At 46.8% G+C, this 21,098-nt stretch overlaps 1 protein-coding gene across 1 annotated transcript in view; it reads right to left on the reverse strand.

The window, feature by feature from the left end:
* Positions 1-18,362: 18,362 nt before the first annotated feature.
* LOC106595568 (thyrotropin-releasing hormone-degrading ectoenzyme) overlaps positions 18,363-21,098 on the reverse strand; it is a 449,769-nt gene continuing 447,033 nt past the window's right edge. Inside the window, exon 19 of the mRNA XM_045700210.1 lies at positions 18,363-20,118. Coding sequence (XP_045556166.1) covers positions 19,975-20,118 — 144 coding nt within the window. The 3' untranslated portion in view covers positions 18,363-19,974. The remainder of the gene's footprint in view (positions 20,119-21,098) is intronic.

Here is a 21,098-nt window from a genome sequence, read left to right on the forward strand (position 1 = left end):
TCAGAATAATGGAGCGTGGTGTAGTAGTTTAGAATAATGGAGCGTGGTGTAGTAGTACAGAATAATGGAGCGTAGTGTAGTAGTTCAGAATAATGGAGCGTGGTGTAGTAGTTCAGAATAATGGAGCATAGTGTAGTAGTTTAGAATAATGGAGCGTAGTGCAGTAGTTTAGAATAATGGAGCGTAGTGAGGTAGTTCAGAATAATGGAGTGTATTGTAGTAGTTCAGAATAATGGAGCGTGGTGTAGTAGTACAGAATAATGGAGCATAGTGTAGTAGTTCAGAATAATGGAGCCTAGTGTAGTAGTTCAGAATAATGGAGCGTGGTGTAGTAGTACAGAATAATGGAGCGTAGTGTAGTAGTTCAGAATAATGGAGCGTGGTGTAGTAGTTCAGAATAATGGAGTGTGGTGTAGTAGTTCAGAATAATGGAGCGTAGTGTAGTGGTTCACGATAATGGAGCGTAGTCTAGTAGTTCAGAATAATGGAGCGTGGTGTAGTAGTTCAGAATAATGGAGTGTGGTGTAGTAGTTTAGAATAATGGAGGGTGGTGTAGCAGTTTAGAATAATGGATTGAGCACTTCTAAAGATATTTCCCTTTGGATCTATCACCCCCAGACAGCTGGAAGGATCGCTGTTATACCATTCTGAGGCCTTGGTGTTTTTGGATAAGTCAGAAACTAAAAACCAAGCCGTGTTGCTCATTGGGAAAGACATGAGAGAGACAGCAAAAGCATCCATGTCCCTGCAGTTCTTAATGTCTCCATCAATTACAAATGAGCAAACACCTGTTGTGTCGACCAGGGCTTGCAATTGAACCCCCCCTCTTCTCTTTCAAAGGTCAGGTCCTCAGAGGAGCGTGACTCTCCCTAACTCTCAGAGGGAAGCTTGACTCTCCCTAACTCTCAGAGTGAAGGAAGGAGCTTGACTCTCCCTTACTCTCAGAGGAAAGGAAGGAGCTTGACTCTCCCTAACTCTCAGAGGGAAGCTTGACTCTCCCTAACTCTCAGAGGGAAGCTTGACTCTCCCTAACTCTCAGAGGAAAGGAAGGAGCTTGACTCTCCCTAACTCTCAGAGGAAAGGAAGGAGCTTGACTCTCCCGAACTCTCAGAGGGAAGGAAGGAGCGTGACTCTCCCTAACTCTCAGAGGGAAGGAAGGAGCTTGACTCTCCCTAACTCTCAGAGGGAAGGAAGGAGCTTGACTCTCCCTAACTCTCAGAGGGAAGGAAGGAGCTTGACTCTCCCTAACTCTCAGAGGGAAGGAAGGAGCTTGACTCTCCCTAACTCTCAGAGGGAAGCTTGACTCTCCCTAACTCTCAGAGGGAAGGAAGGAGCTTGACTCTCCCTAACTCTCAGAGGAAAGGAAGGAGCTTGACTCTCCTTAACTCTCAGAGGGAAGGAAGGAGCGTGACTCTCCCTAACTCTCAGAGGGAAGGAAGGAGCTTGACTCTCCCTAACTCTCAGAGGGAAGCTTGACTCTCCCTAACTCTCAGAGGGAAGGAAGGAGCTTGACTCTCCCTAACTCTCAGAGGAAAGGAAGGAGCTTGACTCTCCTTAACTCTCAGAGGGAAGGAAGGAGCGTGACTCTCCCTAACTCTCAGAGGGAAGGAAGGAGCGTGACTCTCCCTAACTCTCAGAGGGAAGGAAGGAGCTTGACTCTCCCTAACGCTCAGAGGAAAGGAAGGAGCTTTACTCTCCCTAACTCTCAGAGGGAAGGAAGGAGCGTGACTCTCCCTAACTCTCAGAGGGAAGGAAGGAGCTTGACTCTCCCTAACTCTCAGAGGGAAGGAAGGAGCTTGACTCTCCCTAACTCTCAGAGGGAAGGAAGGAGCGTGACTCTCCCTAACTCTCAGAGGGAAGTTTGACTCTCCCTAACTCTCAGAGGGAAGGAAGGAGCGTGATCTCTCCCTAACTCTCAGAGGGAAGGAAGGAGCGTGACTCTCCCTAACTCTCAGAGGGAAGGAAGGAGCTTGACTCTCCCTAACTCTCAGAGGGAAGGAAGGAGCTTGACTCTCCCTAACTCTCAGAGGGAAGCTTGACTCTCCCTAACTCTCAGAGGGAAGGAAGGAGCTTGACTCTCCCTAACTCTCAGAGGAAAGGAAGGAGCTTGACTCTCCTTAACTCTCAGAGGGAAGGAAGGAGCGTGACTCTCCCTAACTCTCAGAGGGAAGGAAGGAGCTTGACTCTCCCTAACTCTCAGAGGGAAAGCTTGACTCTCCCTAACTCTCAGAGGGAAGGAAGGAGCTTGACTCTCCCTAACTCTCAGAGGAAAGGAAGGAGCTTGACTCCCCTAACTCTCAGAGGGAAGGAAGGAGCGTGACTCTCCCTAACTCTCAGAGGGAAGGAAGGAGCGTGACTCTCCCTAACTCTCAGAGGGAAGGAAGGAGCTTGACTCTCCCTAACGCTCAGAGGGAAGGAAGGAGCGTTACTCTCCCTAACTCTCAGAGGGAAGGAAGGAGCGTGACTCTCCCTAACTCTCAGAGGGAAGGAAGGAGCTTGACTCTCCCTAACTCTCAGAGGGAAGGAAGGAGCTTGACTCTCCCTAACTCTCAGAGGGAAGGAAGGGCTGAGCGTGACTCTCCCTAACTCTCAGAGGGAAGGAAGGAGCGTGACTCTCCCTAACTCTCAGAGGGGAAGAAAGCGTGACTCTCCCTAACTCTCAGAGGGAAGGAAGGAGCTTGACTCTCCCTAACTCTCAGAGGAAAGGAAGGAGCTTGACTCTCCTTAACTCTCAGAGGGAAGGAAGGAGCGTGACTCTCCCTAACTCTCAGAGGGAAGGAAGGAGCTTGACTCTCCCTAACTCTCAGAGGGAAGCTTGACTCTCCCTAACTCTCAGAGGGAAGGAAGGAGCTTGACTCTCCCTAACTCTCAGAGGAAAGGAAGGAGCTTGACTCTCCTTAACTCTCAGAGGGAAGGAAGGAGCGTGACTCTCCCTAACTCTCAGAGGGAAGGAAGGAGCGTGACTCTCCCTAACTCTCAGAGGGAAGGAAGGAGCTTGACTCTCCCTAACGCTCAGAGGAAAGGAAGGAGCTTTACTCTCCCTAACTCTCAGAGGGAAGGAAGGAGCGTGACTCTCCCTAACTCTCAGAGGGAAGGAAGGAGCTTGACTCTCCCTAACTCTCAGAGGGAAGGAAGGAGCTTGACTCTCCCTAACTCTCAGAGGGAAGGAAGGAGCGTGACTCTCCCTAACTCTCAGAGGGAAGCTTGACTCTCCCCTAACTCTCAGAGGGAAGGAAGGAGCGTGACTCTCCCTAACTCTCAGAGGGAAGGAAGGAGCGTGACTCTCCCTAACTCTCAGAGGGATGGAAGGAGCGTGACTCTCCCTAACTCTCAGAGGGAAGGAAGGAGCGTGACTCTCCCTAACTCTCAGAGGGATGGAAGGAGCGTGACTCTCCCTAACTCTCAGAGGGAAGCTTGACTCTCCCTTACTTTCAGAGTGAAAGCCTCTTCTCACACTCTGTTACCATTATTCTCATGGCTGTTTTCATGTGCCCTATAAACTTTCTGTGCACCTGCTTTGATCCATCCGGGCTGAGGCAGAGGCTGAGGATGACGCAGAGGCAGAGGCAGAGGCTGAGGCAGAGGCTGAGGCAGAGGCTGAGGCAGAGGCAGAGACTGAGGCATTGAAGGAGTTCTGATAAGTGGTTTATTTCCCTCGTCTTGTTTCTAATGCCCAAACTCGAGGGAGTTCAACCAGACAACAAAGCAAGGCAGATAAGGGGGCTCCATTTTAAATCTATTTTATTGATTTGTGATGTGAATATGAATGTGTGCTGATTGTGTTGCTTCAGGTAGTTCCTTATGCTCACAGCTGCTGATGACACAATACTTCATATGCATTTAGTTGGTTCAAATCGGATGAATTTCTCTGTGGGTAGTTTTCTTCTCGGTTTGGCATTGGGATGAATTTCTCTGTGGGTAGTTTTCTTCTCGGTTTGGCTTTGGGATGAATTTCTCTGTGGGTGGTTTTCTTCTCGGTTTGGCATTGGGATGAATTTCTCTGTGGGTAGTTTTCTTCTCGGTTTGGCTTTGGGATGAATTTCTCTGTGGGTAGTTTTCTTCTCGGTTTGGCATTGGGATGAATTTCTCTGTGGGTAGTTTTCTTCTCGGTTTGGCTTTGGGATGAATTTCTCTGTGGGTAGTTTTCTTCTCGGTTTGGCATTGGGATGAATTTCTCTGTGGGTAGTTTTCTTCTCGGTTTGGCATTGGGATGAATTTCTCTGTGGTTAGTTTTCTTCTCGGTTTGGCATTGGGATGAATTTCTCTGTGGGTAGTTTTCTTCTCGGTTTGGCTTTGGGATGAATTTCTCTGTGGGTAGTTTTCTTCTCGGTTTGGCTTTGGGATGAATTTCTCTGTGGGTAGTTTTCTTCTCGGTTTGGCTTTGGGATGAATTTCTCTGTGGGTAGTTTTCTTCTCGGTTTGGCATTGGGATGAATTTCTCTGTGGTTAGTTTTCTTCTCGGTTTGGCATTGGGATGCATTTCTCTGTGGGTATCTTTGTTCTTAGCTTGGCTTTGGGATGCATTTCTCTGTGGGTATCTTTGTTCTCAGCTCGGCTTCGGGAAAGTTGAGATGTCTTACTTGTATAATACATGTTTATGCTAATACGGCGGTTGGGAGCTTTTGAAGATCACACGTTGACACCATGTTTGATGCTCACGCTGCATATCTCTACAGGCAGGGGAAAGACTGCAGCTGATTGGCCCACGTTCAACCTCTCGTTTTACTTTGCGAGCAGCTGCCACTCAGAATACACATGAAGAGCAGGAGCCTCACACTGGGGACATCTGAACTTGTTTATGTGGTGTGAAAGATAAATCAGAGGATATCACTACACATTTACAGGTGCAGATACGAGCCAGCTTGATTACACACTGGAAAGAGATATGGTGATTATTTAACATGACTGAATGATATCCATACTACACATTAGGGATGGTGAATACAGTGTAACATGATACTGCTCTTTTCCTTGGACGTCTCCACGCTTTAGCCTGTGTCTTCCTCATCCTCTGGCCAGGCATTGGCCCTTTTCACCCGGGAGGGTTACCGGGGTCATGTCCCTGATGGGTTCCAGGACAAATTCATCTGACCAGTGTGGATGAGGTGCAGCAGGCCCAGAACCTCACCTCATTCTGCCTGCACAGATGACATGCTCATTATAACCATAGCCGCAGGAAGTAGTTTGGGGGTGGGAGAGCTATGGGGGGGGTACTTCCCTCAGCTATGATTATAACTACACCAATGTGAGCCTTGAGAAGTAAGAAATGGAACCTGGTAGTACAACGGGGAACATTTAGAAACCTATTTTAAAGAAACCACTTTTAAAGCACTTGTAGTGTCTGGATATGCCGGATTAAGTGATATGACATGCTATTCTATAAAATCCTTTCTCTGTAATTAATATTACCTGATTGAGCTAATCATGTAAATATGATTAACTAGAAAGTCGGGGCACCACGAAAGAGTGTTTATAGAGCTGTTATCTTCCGAATAAACTCTTAAAGACCTAGTAATATTTTACATCAATAGCAGTCAATATTTATCGTCACCTTATTTCAGTTTCATCTGAAAGTTACAAATTCTTGGTTATCTTCACGAACCCTGGCTAACAAGTTGAATCAGTAATACAAAATTGGGTTTAATTATTTATTTACTAAATACTTAACTAATCACACAGAATTACATATACACAGAATGCAAATTATGTCATATAGAAAACATCCCTGGTGGACGGAACCTGTATGACGGCTTGTTACACAAAGAGAGGGGGTTGGGCTTGAATGAAAGAGCAGGAAGACTGAGGAACAAAGGGAGAAGCTGTGCTATCGTAAATACAGTATTTTATGCATTCTAAATTACCGCCCATTTGGAAAAGGGAAATGGAATAAATATTTACTCTGAGCTGCACTTCGGTTGGTTGGTCGTAGATGCTGGCCGTGTTGCCCAACTGAGATCTTGCTGTCCTCGGAAGAATGTCTCTGGTGTAAATTGGATACGTTGTAGTATCTTCGTTGTGTGTTAGACTGGATACGTCGTCCGTTGTCACGATTCCCACCGACGGTGGCGCCCCCTCCTGCTTGGGTGGCGCTCGGCGGTCGTCGTCACCGGCCTATTAGCTGCCACCGATTCCCTTTTGCTTTTCCCTTTTTTTGTTTTGTGACACCTGTGGTCAATTAGCCATTAGAGGGGCTATTTAGTTTAGCTGGCCCGCTCCTGTTCGTGCGGGATTAATGATTGTTTCTTGTGTGACGGCTTGTGTTCATGTCGACGTTGTTGTACGCCGCATGTATTTTCTCCCCTGTGTGTGGGAACATTTGTTTTTTTTTGGTGAGTATATATTAAAAACACCACTACCCTGTGTTCGCTGGTTCCTGCGCCTCATTCCTCCTCCACAATTACCAAGCAATAACAGAATCCCGCACCACGATAGAAGGCATGGAATCAGCGGGAGCAGCGGCCACTCCTCTGCCCTCGATGGAGGAACGCGTACTCCACCACACGACAGTCCTCCATTGCATCGGATCGGCAATGGACCAGATGATGGAGAGGATGGACAGATGGGAGAGAAGTGGTATCCTCTCTCCACCTCCACCTGCCCCGATACAGCCATCTTCGCCTCCCATGACGTCTGGCTCTGGCGCGCTTCGTCTGGCGCTCCCGAGGGAGTACGATGGGGCGGCGGCTGGGTGCCAGGGGTTTTTGCTCCAGCTTGAGCTGTACCTGGCCACCGTTAGACCTGCTCCCACGGGGGAGGAGAGCGTGAGTGCCCTCGTTTCCTGCCTGACGGGCAGAGCTCTGGAGTGGGCTAATGCGGTCTGGAACGGTCCAGACTCAGCGAGGGACCACTACCCGGAGTTCACCCGCCGCTTTCGGGCCGTGTTCGACCACCCTCCGGAAGGAAGAGCGGCGGGTGAACGGCTGTTCCACCTCAGGCAGGAGACGAGGAGTGCCCAGGACTTCGCGCTGGACTTCAGGACCTTGGCTGCTGGGGCGGGGTGGAAACGACAGGGCCCTTATAGACCACTACCGCTGCAGTCTCCGGGCGGACGTCCGCAGGGGAGCTGGCCTGTCGGGACACAGCTCTGTCCCTGGACGAACTGATAGATATGTCCATACGACTGGACAACTTGCTGGCTGCCCGCGGGCGTTCGGAGAGGGTCCTGCCCGTTCCACCCCCGTGCACCCCCGCCCCTACCCCTATGGAGGTAGGGGGGCCGTGCCAAGGGGCACCAGAGGAGGTGGCTCCTCCTGCACCAGCTGTGGTCGGAGAGGACACACGGCCGACCGGTGCCGGAGGAGCCAGTCTGGGAGTCGAGATGGTAGGCAGAACACTTCTCGGTTACCTCAGGTGAGTCAGCACCAGATTCACCCAGAACCCCCTGTTGGTCATGTGTTTTTACCTGTTTTGTTTACTAAATTTTTTCCCTCTTCCCAGCATAGGGCGCTAGTCGATTCAGGCGCAGCTGGGAATTTTATGGACCGTGGACTTGCCATTAAGCTGGTCATTCCGCGGGTGCCGATAGATTCTCCTTTCCCCGTGCACTCCCTAGATAGCCGACCATTAGGGTCAGGGCTAGTCAGGGAGTCTACGGTGCCACTGGACATGGTAACGCTTGGGGAATCATAAGGAACGCATTCGTTTTTTCCTTATTGACTCGCCTGCGTTTCCGGTGGTGCTGGGGGTCCCCTGGCTGGCTGGTCACAATCCCCGTATTTCGTGGAAACAGGGGGTTCTCCAGGGGTGGTCAGAGGAGTGTTCAGGTAGGTGTCTAGGAGTTTCCATAGGTGCCACGTCGGTGGAGAGTCCAGACCAGGTGTCCACCGTGCGCATTCCCCCGAATACGCCGATTTGGCGATCGCTTTTTGTAAAAAGAGGGCGACTAAATTACCACCTCATCGACAGGGGATTGTGCGATAGATCTCCAGGTTAACGCTGCGCTTCCCAGGAGTCACGTGTACCCCTTGACACAGGAGGAGACGGCGGCTATGGAGACATATGTCACGGAATCCCTGGGACAGGGGTACATTCGGCCCTCCATCTCACCCGCTTCCTCGAGTTTCTTTTTGTGAAGAAAAAGGAGGGAGGTCTGCGTCCGTGCATTGATTACCGAGGTCTAAACGCTATTACGGTGGGGTTTAGTTACCCACTACCTCTCATCGCTACGGCGGTGGAATCATATCACGGAGCGCAGTTCTTCACAAAACTGGATCTCAGGAGCGCGTATAACCTGGTGCGTATCAAGAAGGGAGACGAGTGGAAAACCGCCTTTAGTACCACATCGGGCCATTATGAGTACCTCGTCATGCCGTATGGGTTGAAAAATGCTCCAGCCGTCTTTCAATCCTTTGTTGACGAGATTCTCAGGGACCTGCACGGGCAGGGCGTGATTGTATATATCGATGACATTCTGATATATTCCGCCACCCGCTCCGGCGCATGTGTCCCTGGTGCGCAAGGTGCTTGGTAGACTGCTGAAGCATGACCTATACGTTAAGGCTGAGTAGTGTGAGTTTTCCAAACGGGCCGTCTCCTTTCTGGGTTATCGCATTTCCACCACGGGGGTGGTGATGGAGTGTGACCGCGTTAAGGCCGTGCGTAATTGGCCGACTCCAACCACGGTGAAGGAGGTGCAGCGGTTTTTAGGCTTTGCCAATTACTACCGGAGGTTTATCCGGGGTTTTGGCCAGGTAGCGGCTCCCATTACCTCACTGCTGAAGGGGGGGGCCGGTGCGTTTGCGATGGTCGACGGAGGCGGACGGAGCCTTCAAGAAATTGAAGACGCTGTTCACCGACGCACCCGTGTTGGCGCACCCGGACCCGTCTTTAGCGTTCGTAGTGGAGGTGGACGCATCCGAGGCTGGGGTGGGTGCCGTGCTATCACAGCGCTCGGGTGCGCCATTGAAACTCCGCCCCTGCGCTTTCTTTTCGAAGAAGCTCAGTTCGGCGGAGCGTAACTACGATGTGGGGGACAGGGAGTTGCTAGCAGTGGTTAAAGCTTTGAGGGTGTGGCGGCACTGGCTTGAGGGGGCTAAACACCCCTTTCTCATCTGGACCGACCACCGAAACCTGGAGTACATCCGGGCAGCGAGGAGACTGAATCCACGTCAGGCGAGGTGGGCCATGTTCTTCGCCCGGTTTAGGTTTAACATCTCCTATAGACCGGGTTCCCTAAATACTAAGGCCGACGCGCTGTCCCGTCTCTATGACACGGAGGACCGGCCCATCGATCCAACTCCCATCATTCCAGCGTCTAGGCTGGTGGCACCTGTGGTATGGGAGGTGGACGCGGACATCGAGCGGGCATTGGTGTTGGAACCTGCGCCTGTGCAGGTGCCCGTGGGGGCATGTATGTGCCGCTCGGTGTTCGTGATCGTTTGATTCGGTGGGCGCACACGCTACCTACTGCGGGTCATCCTGGTGAGGCGAGGACAGTGGGGAGTCTAAGGGGGAAGTACTGGTGGCCCACCTTAGCTAAGGACGTGAGGGCCTATGTCTCTTCCTGTTCGGTGTGTGCCCAGAGTAAGGCTCCTAGGCATCTACCAAGAGGGAAGTTACAGCCCCTCCCCGTTCCACAACGACCATGGTCGCACCTGTCCATTGACTTCCTGACAGATCTTCCCCCTCTCAGGGGAACACGGCGATTCTGGTGGTTGTGGATCAGTTCTCTAAGTCCTGCCGTCTCCTCCCATTGCCCGGTCTCCCTACGGCCCTGCAGACTGCGGAGGCCCTATTTACCCACGTCTTCCGGCACTACGGGGTGCCGGAGGACATTGTCTCTGATCGAGGTTCCCAGTTCACATCCAGGGTCTGGAGAGCGTTTATGGAGCGGCTGGGGGTCTCGGTCAGTTTGACCTCCGGTTATCACCCCGAGAGCAATGGGCAGGCGGAGAGGGTGAACCAGGAGGTGGGCAGGTTCCTGAGGTCGTATTGCCAGGACCGGCCAGGGGAGTGGGCGAGGTATATTCCCTGGGCTGAGTTAGCCCAGAACTCACTTCGCCACTCCTCTACTAACATATCACCCTTTCAGTGTGTGTTAGGTTACCAGCCGGTCCTGGCACCATGGCACCGGAGTCAGACCGAGGCTCCTGCGGTGGAGGACTGGGTCCAGCACTCCAAGGAGACCTGGAGAGCCGTCCAGGACTCACTAAAGGAGGCCAGTGCACGGCAGAAGAGGAGTGCTGACCGCCACCGCAGTGAGGCGCCCGTGTTCGCACCGGGAGACAGGGTCTGGCTCTCGACCCGGAACCTGCCCCTCCGCGTGCCCTGCCGGAAGCTGGGGCCGCAGTGTGTGGGGCCCTTCAAAGTCCTGAGGAGGATAAACGAGGTGTGTTATCGGTTGCAACTCCCTTCCTATTACCGTATTAACCCCTCGTTTCATGTGTCTCTCCTCAGGCCGGTGGTAGCTGGTCCCCTTCACGAAGATGAGGTGCCGGAGGTCCCTCCGCCCCCTCTAGACATCGGGGGGTCCCCGGCGTACAGCGTAAGGGCCATTCTGGACTCGCGACGCCGGGCGAGGGGCCTACAGTACCTCGTGGACTGGGAGGGGTACGGCCCGGAGGAGAGGTGCTGGGTGCCGGCGGCGGACGTCCTGGACCCATCTATGTTGAGGGAGTTCCACCACCTCCGTCCGGATCGCCCTGCCCCTCGCCCTCCGGGTTGACCTCGAGGCCGGTGTCGGCGCGCTGCGGGAGCCGCGCGTCAGGAGGGGGGTACTGTCACGATTCCCACCGACGGTGGCGCCCCCTCCTGCTTGGGTGGCGCTCGGCGGTCGTCGTCACCGGCCTATTAGCTGCCACCGATTCCCTTTTGCTTTTCCCTTTTTTTGTTTTGTGACACCTGTGGTCAATTAGCCATTAGAGGGGCTATTTAGTTTAGCTGGCCCGCTCCTGTTCGTGCGGGATTAATGATTGTTTCTTGTGTGACGGCTTGTGTTCATGTCGACGTTGTTGTACGCCGCATGTATTTTCTCCCCTGTGTGTGGGAACATTTGTTTTTTTTGGTGAGTGTATATTAAAAACACCACTACCCTGTGTTCGCTGGTTCCTGCGCCTCATTCCTCCTCCACAATTACCAAGCCTTAACATCCGTCCTTTCCTAGCCCAAGTTTAAAGCTGCTGTTGCTAACTCAACGGCTAGGATGTCTCACTTCTTTAGTGAATAAGATTTCAAAGTTCATACCATTCACAACCAAAGCTTACGCTGAGGTTGGCTTAGTTCTGTAGTTGACATGTTAGTCCTTTTTAACATATGGACCGTCGTCCTATCGTCCTCGGAACAGAAGGTTACATTTTTGTCAAGGGCTTATATAGTGGAGGGAGAGAAGGGTGTGTTTCATAGTTTATAACCCATGTTTCTTCACAGGGGCGGGCCACTGATTGAGCAGGGCTCTAACCTTATGAAAACCCAATTCTCTCATTAGGAAGCTAAAATTACATTTAATCTTTTCACAAAAAGCTTCATACTCAAACATTTAAATTGCACAATAATTCCATGTGAATCTGATAACTAGAATGTGTAGACTTTCCCAGATACAGTTTATGTCGTCCTGTCATCAGTAATAATGTCTCAGATGACAACTGAACTGACATCCATACTCATTAAGTACCTGGTATATTTCCAACTGTTTCTATTACCGAAATATGGTTCCTCTCCCCCCACTTGTTTGATGTTTAACAAAGGCTATTCAAGAGTCTTTCAGTAGAGTCAGAGAGAGAGGGAAGGGCGAAAGGTATTTATGGGGGGGTCATAAATCTTACCCACAGGCCAATGTCATGACACACTCTATACACCAAGCTGATGTGTTTCCTGGTATTGTAGAGATCTGATACTATGTGCTCAAATTAGGAATCATAGAAGGAATAACTAGTTATCTGTTAGAAAGCTCCCCAAAACCTCTGACGTGATAACAGGACAGCTGTTAAATCCCTCTATATACCATGCTAACACAGGACAGCTGTTAAATCCCTCTATATACCATGCTAACACAGGACAGCTGTTAAATCCCTCTATATACCATTCTAACACAGGACAGTTGTTAAATCCCTCTATATACCATTCTAACACAGGACAGCTGTTAAATCCCTCTATATACCATGCTAGCACAGGATAGCTGTTAAATCCCTCTATATACCATTCTAACACAGGACAGCTGTTAAATCCCTCTATATACCACAGGACAGCTGTTAAATCCCTCTATATACAATGCTAACACAGGACAGTTGTTAAATCCCTATATATACCATGCTACACAGGACACCTGTTAAATCCCTCTATATACCATTCTAACACAGGACAGCTGTTAAATCCCTCTATATACCATGCTAACACAGGACAGCTGTAAAATCATGCTATATACCATGCTAACAGGACAGCTGTTAAATCCTTCTATATACCATGCTAACACAGGACAGCTGTTAAATCTCTTTATATACCATGCCAACACAGGACAGCTGTTAAATCCCTCTATATACCATTCTAACACAGGACAGCTGTTAAATCTCTCTATATACCATTCTAACACAGGACAGCTGTTAAATCTTTCTATATACCACAGGACAGCTGTTAAATCCCTCTATATACCATTCTAACACAGGACAGCTGTTAAATCCCTCTATATTCCATGCTAACACAGGACAGCTGTTAAATCTTTCTATATACCATTTTAACACAGGACAGCTGTTCAATCCCTCTATATACCACAGGACAGGTGTTAAATCCCTCTATATAACACAGGACAGCTGTTAAATTCCTCTATATACAGTCCCATGCTAACACAGGACAGTTGTTAAATCCCTCTATATACCATTCTAACACAGGACAGCTGTCAAAATCCCTCTATATACCATTCTAACACAGGACAGCTGTTAAATCCCTCTATATACCATTCTAACACAGGACAGCTGTTAAATCCCTCTATATACCATTCTAACACAGGACAGCTGTTAAATCCCTCTATATACCATTCTTACACAGGACAGTTGTTAAACTCTATATACCATTCTAACACAGGACAGTTGTTAAATCCCTCTATATACCATTCTAACACAGGACAGCTGTTAAATCCCTCTATATTCCACAGGACAGCTGTTAAATCCCTCTATATACCATTCTTACACAGGACAGTTGTTAAATCCCTCTATATACCACAGGACAGTTGTTAAATTCCTCTATATACCATTCTAACACAGGACAGCTGTTAAATCCCTCTATATACCACAGGACAGCTGTTAAATCCCTCTATATACCATTCTAACACAGGACAGTTGTTAAATCCCTCTATATACCACAGGACAGCTGTTAAAGCATGCTGTCTTTAGTAGTTGTTATTATGTATTATTATCAGGACAGATATGGGTTGTCTAAACATTTCTGTAAGTACTCAGTTTCATTTTCTTCCTCTACCGCTACAGCATCTCTGTGTGATGTTAGGAGATACTGGGTAGTGGTAGCAGGGAGATAAACTCTCTGTGTGATGTTAGGAGATTCTGGGTAGTGGTAGGAGGGAGATAAACTCTCTGTGTGATGTTAGGAGATACTGGGTAGTGGTAGCAGGGAGATAAACTCTCTATGTGATGTTAGGAGATACTGGGTATTGGTAGGAGGGAGATAAACTCTCTGTAATATGTTAGGAGATACTGGGTAGTGGTAGGAGGGAGATAAACTTTGTGTGATGTTAATAAGAGATAGTGGGTAGTGGTAGGAGGGAGATAAACTCTCTGTATGATGAATGGCTCTTTATACGGGGCTAACCGATTCCAACCTGAGTTAAGTGTGGGTAAATGGAACGTAATTCCCTTTTTATGCACTTTTCTCTCTATGTATATTCTGACCATGAATTTAAGCATGAGAATTGCATGCTATTAACCCGCTATTCATTTGGGGTGGAGATCAAAGAATTGAAGATTTTATGGAGTTGTATCTACAGACACGGTGTATTCTGACTTTCACTTAATTCCCTCATAATTCCACCACCTTTACGCACCAGGAACCCATGAATAAGGTTAAGCGAACCTGCCAGTTCCAAGTGGAAAAATAATCTACTTTCTTTTTGTCTGATAGAAATAACAGCATTCTGGGGCCTCCCAAGCGGCACAGCGGTCTAAAGCACTGCATCACAGTGCTAGAGGAGTCACAACAGACCTGGGTTCGATCCTAGGCTGTGTCACAACCGGCCGTGATCGGGAGTCCCATAAGGCGGCGCACAATTGGCCCAGCATCGTCCGGGTTAGGGAAGGATTTTGCCGGGGGTTTAGTTGGCTCATCGCGCTCTAGCGACTCCTTGTGGCTGGCCAGGGACCTGCAGGCTGATGGCATCATCAGTTGAACGGTGTTTCCTCTGACACATTGGTGCGGCTATCTTCCGGGTTAAGCAGGTGGATGTTGAGAAGTGCGGTTTGGCGGGTCATGTTTAGGAGGACTCATGACTCGACCTTCGTCTCCAGAGCCCGTTGTGGAGTTGCAGCGATGACACAAGATCGAAAAAGGGGGGTAAAAAACAAAACATTCTCCATCCACTGTAATTTACAAAAGGATGAGAGCTATTGATAAGATCCGTATAAATGAGTAATCAGTTTAGAGAAGGGGATTGTAAATACAGATACTAACTGTTTTAGATACATTTTCCTTATAATCCCTGGAGACAAATGTGAAACCAGCCATATGGAAGCAAACTGAAAATCATGTCAACAGGACATGTATTGCGGCCCCTTTTCCACAGTGAAGTAGGCTATTAATAGCTGTGCCGTTATTCAGAATTGTAATTGTGAGCCTCATCATCTGCGTGGATGAAATTGAGACTGAAGCTGTAGGCTCCTGTAGGGCTGAACCTGCCCAGATGATGTATGAGCTTTAGAATGGTTTCATTATATGCCCACAGCTTTTTTCTACGTTTTTATTTCACAATTTGTATCATGTTAAATATTAGCCACTATCAGCAGCCACAGTCAGTCGTACCCACATACCGGACGTTTATAACCGTCACTTTAGTGTTCGTTTTCCTTCATTTGTAGCTTCCATGTTGCATCGTTTCATTCACCTTTATTTCCTCCGTCAGTGTTGTTGTTCCTGAGAGTCGCTAGCATTACTGGATCATATTAGGCTAACGATGGGCAATAATTTAGGACATGTAGCCTATTTAAATCACTATGAAACTCAGACCACACATAGCAGGTTAAACCTGGAGCCTGGCTCACAGTTCACCACGACTGGACCGTTGTCATGCGGCGCCATGATTAGTGAGAATCAGGGTAGATTTATAGGACTATTGTTCAACCCATTTTGCACACTTTTTTACACTTTCCAATATTTCATGGATTGAACTTGAATATTGAACTCTATTTTTTTATTCATTATTAGATTTTGTGAGGCTGTATTTACCCCCGACAAATGACATGCTAATTAGCTGCTAATGTGGCTATCATAAAGGACTACAAATACCATGATGATCTGGACCAGACTGCCGAATTGAGGCAAAGCCAACTGACATTTACTCCTGAGGTACTGACCTGTTGCACCCTCTACAACCACTGTGATTCTTATTTGATCCTGCTGGTCATCTATGAACGGTTGGATTTATAATCTCCACCCAGCACAGCCAGAAGAGGACTGGCCACCCCCAGGTTTCTTCCTAAATTCCTGTTTCCATGGAGTTTTTCCTATCCACCGTGCTTCTACATCTGCATTGCTTGCTGTTTGGGGTTTTAGGCTGGTTTTCTGTATAGCACTTTGTGACATCTGCTGATGTAAATAAGGTATTCTCTTTTATTGTAAATTCATACATTTTCCCAAAAATTATAGAAAAGTGTTTATGCTTTGACATTATGGGGTACTGTGTGTAGACTGATGAGGATTTTTTATTTATTTAATCCATTTTAGAATACGGCTGTAACGTAACAAAATGAATTTCACGGTATTTGACCTATACAGACATACACCAGTTTGCATCTATTCTAGTCTTACTTCTTATTCCGGCTTAGGGAATTTATGCCTTTCCTACACATGCCTTTCCTATGCTCTTCTTAGTACTGTAGTTGGTATAGAGCCCCACAGTGGAGGTGTCATAATACCCACAAAACCTGGTGGTCAAACAGGGAAATGGTTCCAATAGTTTTTACACCCTTAATTTCTCTTCATAGGGGATTTTAGAAACACTTCAAATAAGGGCTGTGTTTTGTGTAGGCTTACCTTTGTGTGGTGTTTTAATAAACATGTAAATCTCTCAGATTCAAAAATGCTAATTAGCATCAAAGTAGACATCTTGCAAAATTACAAATCCCTGCAAGCTCCTGCATGTCATCTCTAGCAGACACCTTTACTAACAGGTATTTTGTCCATTTAAAACTTACACAAGACAGTTCACAAAATTGTCCATTTAAAGAAATGTAGCCAATTTATGAATTCCTACATTTAGCTAACATTAGATAGTTAATCCAGAGATTATTTCAATCAATCAAATGCATTTATAAAACCCTTTTTACATAAGTCTTCAGACCAATTGCTATGATACTCAAAATTGAGCTCAGGTACATCCTGTTTCCATTGATCATCCTTGATATGTTTCTACAACTTGATTGGAGTCCACCTGTGGTAAATTCTATTGATTGGACATGATTTGGAAAGGGCACACACCTGTCTATATAAGTTACACAGTTAACAGTGCATCCCAGAGCAAAAACCAAGCCATAAGGTCGAAGGAATTGTCCGTAGAGTTCCAAGACAGGAATGTGTTGAGGCACAGATCTGGGGAAGGGTACCAAAACATTTCTGCAACATTGAAGGTCCCCAAAAACACAGCGGCCTCCACCATTCTTAGATGGAAGAAGTTTGGAACCACCAAGACTCTTCCTAGAGCTGGCCGTCCGGCCAAACTGAGCAATCGGGGGAGAAGGGCCTTAGTCAGGGAGGTGACCAAGAACATGATGGTCACTCTGATGGAGTTCCAGAGTTTCTCTGTGGAGATGGGAGAACCTTCCAGAAGGACAACCATCTCTGCAGAACTCCACCAATCCGGCATTTAAGGTAGAGTGGCCAGACGGAAGCAACTCCTCAGTAAAAGGCACATGACAGCCCACTTAGAGTTTGCCAAAAGGCCCCTAAAGGACTCTCAGACCATGAGAAACAATTTTCTCAGGTCTAATGACATCAAGATTAACTCTTTGACCTGAATTCCAAGCATCACGTCTTGAGGAAACCTGGCACCATCCCTACGGTGAATCATGGTGGTGGCAGCATCATGCTGTGGGGATTATTTTCAGCAGCAGGGACTTGGAGACTAGTCGTGATCGAGTGAAAGATGAACTGAGAAAAGTACAAAGAGATCCTTGATGAAAACCTGCTCCTAAGCGCTCAAGACTTCAGACTGGGGCGAAGGTTGACCTTCCAACAGGACAACGACCCTAAGCACACAGCCAAGACAATGCAGGAGTGGCTTCGGGACAAGCCTCTGAATGTCCTTGAGTGAAAATAGCTGTGCAGCGACGCTCCCCATCCAACCTGACAGAGCTTGAGAGGATCTGCAGAGAAGAATGGGAGAAACTCCCCAAATACAGGTGTGACAGGCTTTTAGAGTCATACCCAAGAAGAATCCAGGCTGTAATCACTGCCAAATGTGCTTCAACAAAGTACTGAGTAAAGGGTCTGAATACTTATGTAAATGTTATATTTCCATTTTTATTTTTAATACATTTGCAAAAATGTATAATGAACAGTTTTTGCTGTGTATTTATGGGGTATTGTGTATAGATTGATGAGAAAAGCCCTTACTTGAATCATTTTCAGAATAAGGCTGTAACGTAAGAAAATGTGGAAAAAGTAAAGGGGTCTGAATACTTTCCCGAATGCACTGTATTTCTAAATTAATTATACAGACTTCATTTTGGGAAAACAAATATGCCTTAATAATACTGGATTACATAGAGAAAGCATTATACTAATACATTCTACAAGGTGACAGAGTAAGGCAAGTACTGAATGACAAATAAACCTGCACGAATCATGAAAAATACATCTAAATATATTATCTTCATCTTTAATTTACCACTGTTTAAGGCCACTCGAAGCTCTGTTGTCCATTGCAGATTGTAGATCATGTATGACAATCAATACCTTTATGAATCTAGTTGATGATCTATAAAATATACTGTATGGCTTACTTCAGCAAGTAAAATGACCAACACTTTTCCTCACACTTTCCTTTTTGTTCCTTGAGAATTGGTCCATCAAGAGAAAATGGAAATGTAGTGGAGTCAGCTGCATAGCAAAAACAAACTATCTGTCTCTGTCTCTCTCTCGCTCTGTATCTTTCTCTCTGTCTCTCGATCTCTCTGTCTCTCACAAATAATGACAGACACAGTCAGGCAGCGTTGCATTACTGTACAAAATAATTTATTTGTCAGCGTTAAAATCCCATTGCTGCTCTGCTCAAAACACAGAACAATATTGTCCCTCAATTAGAAAAAAAAGCTTTTTTAATACATCAAAACACAACAAGAAAGGAAAAGATGGTGAAGGGCTGCAACTGTTTTCTTCTTGAGGTCTATAGTATCAAGGATTAGCCAAAGAGGATATAAATAGCACTGACTTTTACACAGAAAATAAGAGCAATGCACTCCCCAGTAAACCCAATGGGGATTTGCTCTACCAGCCAAGTGTCAACAGTAAAAACTCATTATTATGTTCTATTCTTCATGAAACGAGTCCACAGAGTATATCCAGCTAGCTGTTAGCATCGGCCTGTTAAGTTTACTGGGCTTTGCAGGGTAGCAACAAAACTAGTAATATCTGTCAGGAATATTGGTGCATATTTCCTCTGCGTTTGCTTAAACACGGTTTCTGAGTGAAACTTTTTATGAAGTAATTAGCGGCACATGAAAACCAAAGCATGGCGTTTGACCATAACAACGTAAGTTTCTACATGTCATCATTACTACACCATGGCTCACACAGGCTGTGTCCACTGGCTCTCAGTCCATCAGCAACGTGGACCATTTACACACTAAATATCAACCGCGACTCACAACAGTTTTATCTTCACTCAAACACCAAGACGGTATAATCCAAGGACACTCCAGTGCAATTAGCAAATATAAATGATGTTCTTAACGATAATCGATCAATAATCAATAGTGACTCCTTCGGGTTATGGGGAGTCACCTTGTTCCTGCTCCCAACCTGCCTCCTGGGTTCTGCAGAGTCCCCCTGGCTTAATGTCATTTAGGGAAACCCTGTTGGATGAGGAAGGAGGATAAGTTATTATGGAACACATCAAGCACAACAATGAACATCACTTTAGCCGCCAGGTCCCCCGTCTAAATGTTCCAGACGTCACAAAGTCCACCTCAGTATGGCTCAAAAGAGAAGGTTAAGGTCCAAACCATTTAGGTACACATATTATTTTATTACGTTATAATTCTTATTTGCTTTTGTCCCAATCAAAATAATGATTGTCATCATTGAAAAAAATTATAATACTTGTGCTTGTCACAGTTGTATCATATTGCCGCCCGGTCCTCTTCCTGTGCCTCTTGTAGCTCGTTTGTCTTTCTCCTCATAGGCTACTAAGAGTTGACTGGAGGTTCAAAGGTCATTGAAAAGGTCACATGGGTCAGCTTAGTGGAAAACCAATCAGAGGAGGGGTGAAAACCATGCGTTGAAAAAGAAAACTGTCACTGGAGATGAATGCCACCATGCAATATTTATACCTAATCACATCCACCTTCGATGGTCGGTCAGAATGAGGTCATCTGAGCCAATCACATCGTCCGTCTTCACTGTTCCCTCTCTCTCCGGTTTGCCAGTGACTCTCTCATCAAGTTTTTGGGGGGAGGTGGGTAAATGTCTTATTTTGCAATTCATATTAACATATTCATGTTGAAACAGTTTTTTTCTCATATTGTTTTTCTCCGCCCGATGTTGTTGGGTCTGTAATAGTTTCAGAGAGATACCATGCTTGGGCTGAACCCTGTTGGCTGTGTGTTAACCGTTGGGAGACTTCCTTAGCCACTGGAAGATCTGGCGTTCGTAGAGACTGTGCCATCTCACGTTGGCCTCCACGATCTCCACGGCCCGGGCCAACGCTGGCCCCGCTCCACCTCCACTGATCTGGATAAACTCCTTCAGCTGAAGAAGGTAACAGACAGACACAGAGTCAGGTACATGAGGGTAATCCAGGCAACAATCATCAAGCATACCTGTTGGAAAGGATACTGTGTGTATCTAGTGTCTAGGTACTCTAGACAGGTTTAAAGTGCCTTCTGGCACAGGGCAATAACTCAAACGTTAGACCCATCTTCATATAAAACAAAGCTGTAGGGGGGAAGAATTCACACCAGAGTTACGGGCACGTAAATTTAACTTTATTTCCTTTTCTCTCTGCGTGTATTCTGACCTTGAATTTATGCATTGGGGGAAAGGTACACGTTTGGGCTGGAGAGGAAAGAAACTAAGATGTGCTGGAGGTGTGTCTTCAGATACGCCGTATTCTGACCTTGACTTAATTCCCTCATAATTCCACCATCTTTAAACGCAAGGAAAACGATGAATAAGGTCGAACAACCTGTCGGTTCCAAGTGAGAAAAAAACCCAGCCACTTTATTCTGTAGCCCACATGTTATATCATTCCATCATGACATCATTGTTAATTGACCTCTCTTTATTCTGTATTCTGTAGCCCACATGTTATATCATTCCATCATGAAATCATTGTTAATTGACCTCTCTTTATTCTGTATTCTGTAGCCTACACGTTATATCATTCCATCATGACATCATCGTTAATTGACCTCTCTTTATTCTGTCACGTCAGTGTGGTTGTTCCTGAGGGTCACTAGCAATAGTGGATCACATTAAACGGATTACAAGTTGTCCAATAATTTGGGACATGTAGCCTATTTGAATCATTATGGAAGTGAACAACAGCAGGTTAAACCTGGAGCCTGGCATACCAGTTCCATGATTACTGAGGGTAGATTTATAGACTACTGTTCAACTCCTATTGTTCACTTTCCTGTAGTTTTTAGATTGACCAATGTATTTTATGCGTAAAGGCTCTCCAACCCTGTTTATGTTTGATTCATTTATACTTTCCTAACCCTAAATAA

Source organism: Salmo salar, chromosome ssa17, assembly GCF_905237065.1.
Source record: "Salmo salar chromosome ssa17, Ssal_v3.1, whole genome shotgun sequence".
Lineage (NCBI taxonomy): Eukaryota > Metazoa > Chordata > Actinopteri > Salmoniformes > Salmonidae > Salmo > Salmo salar.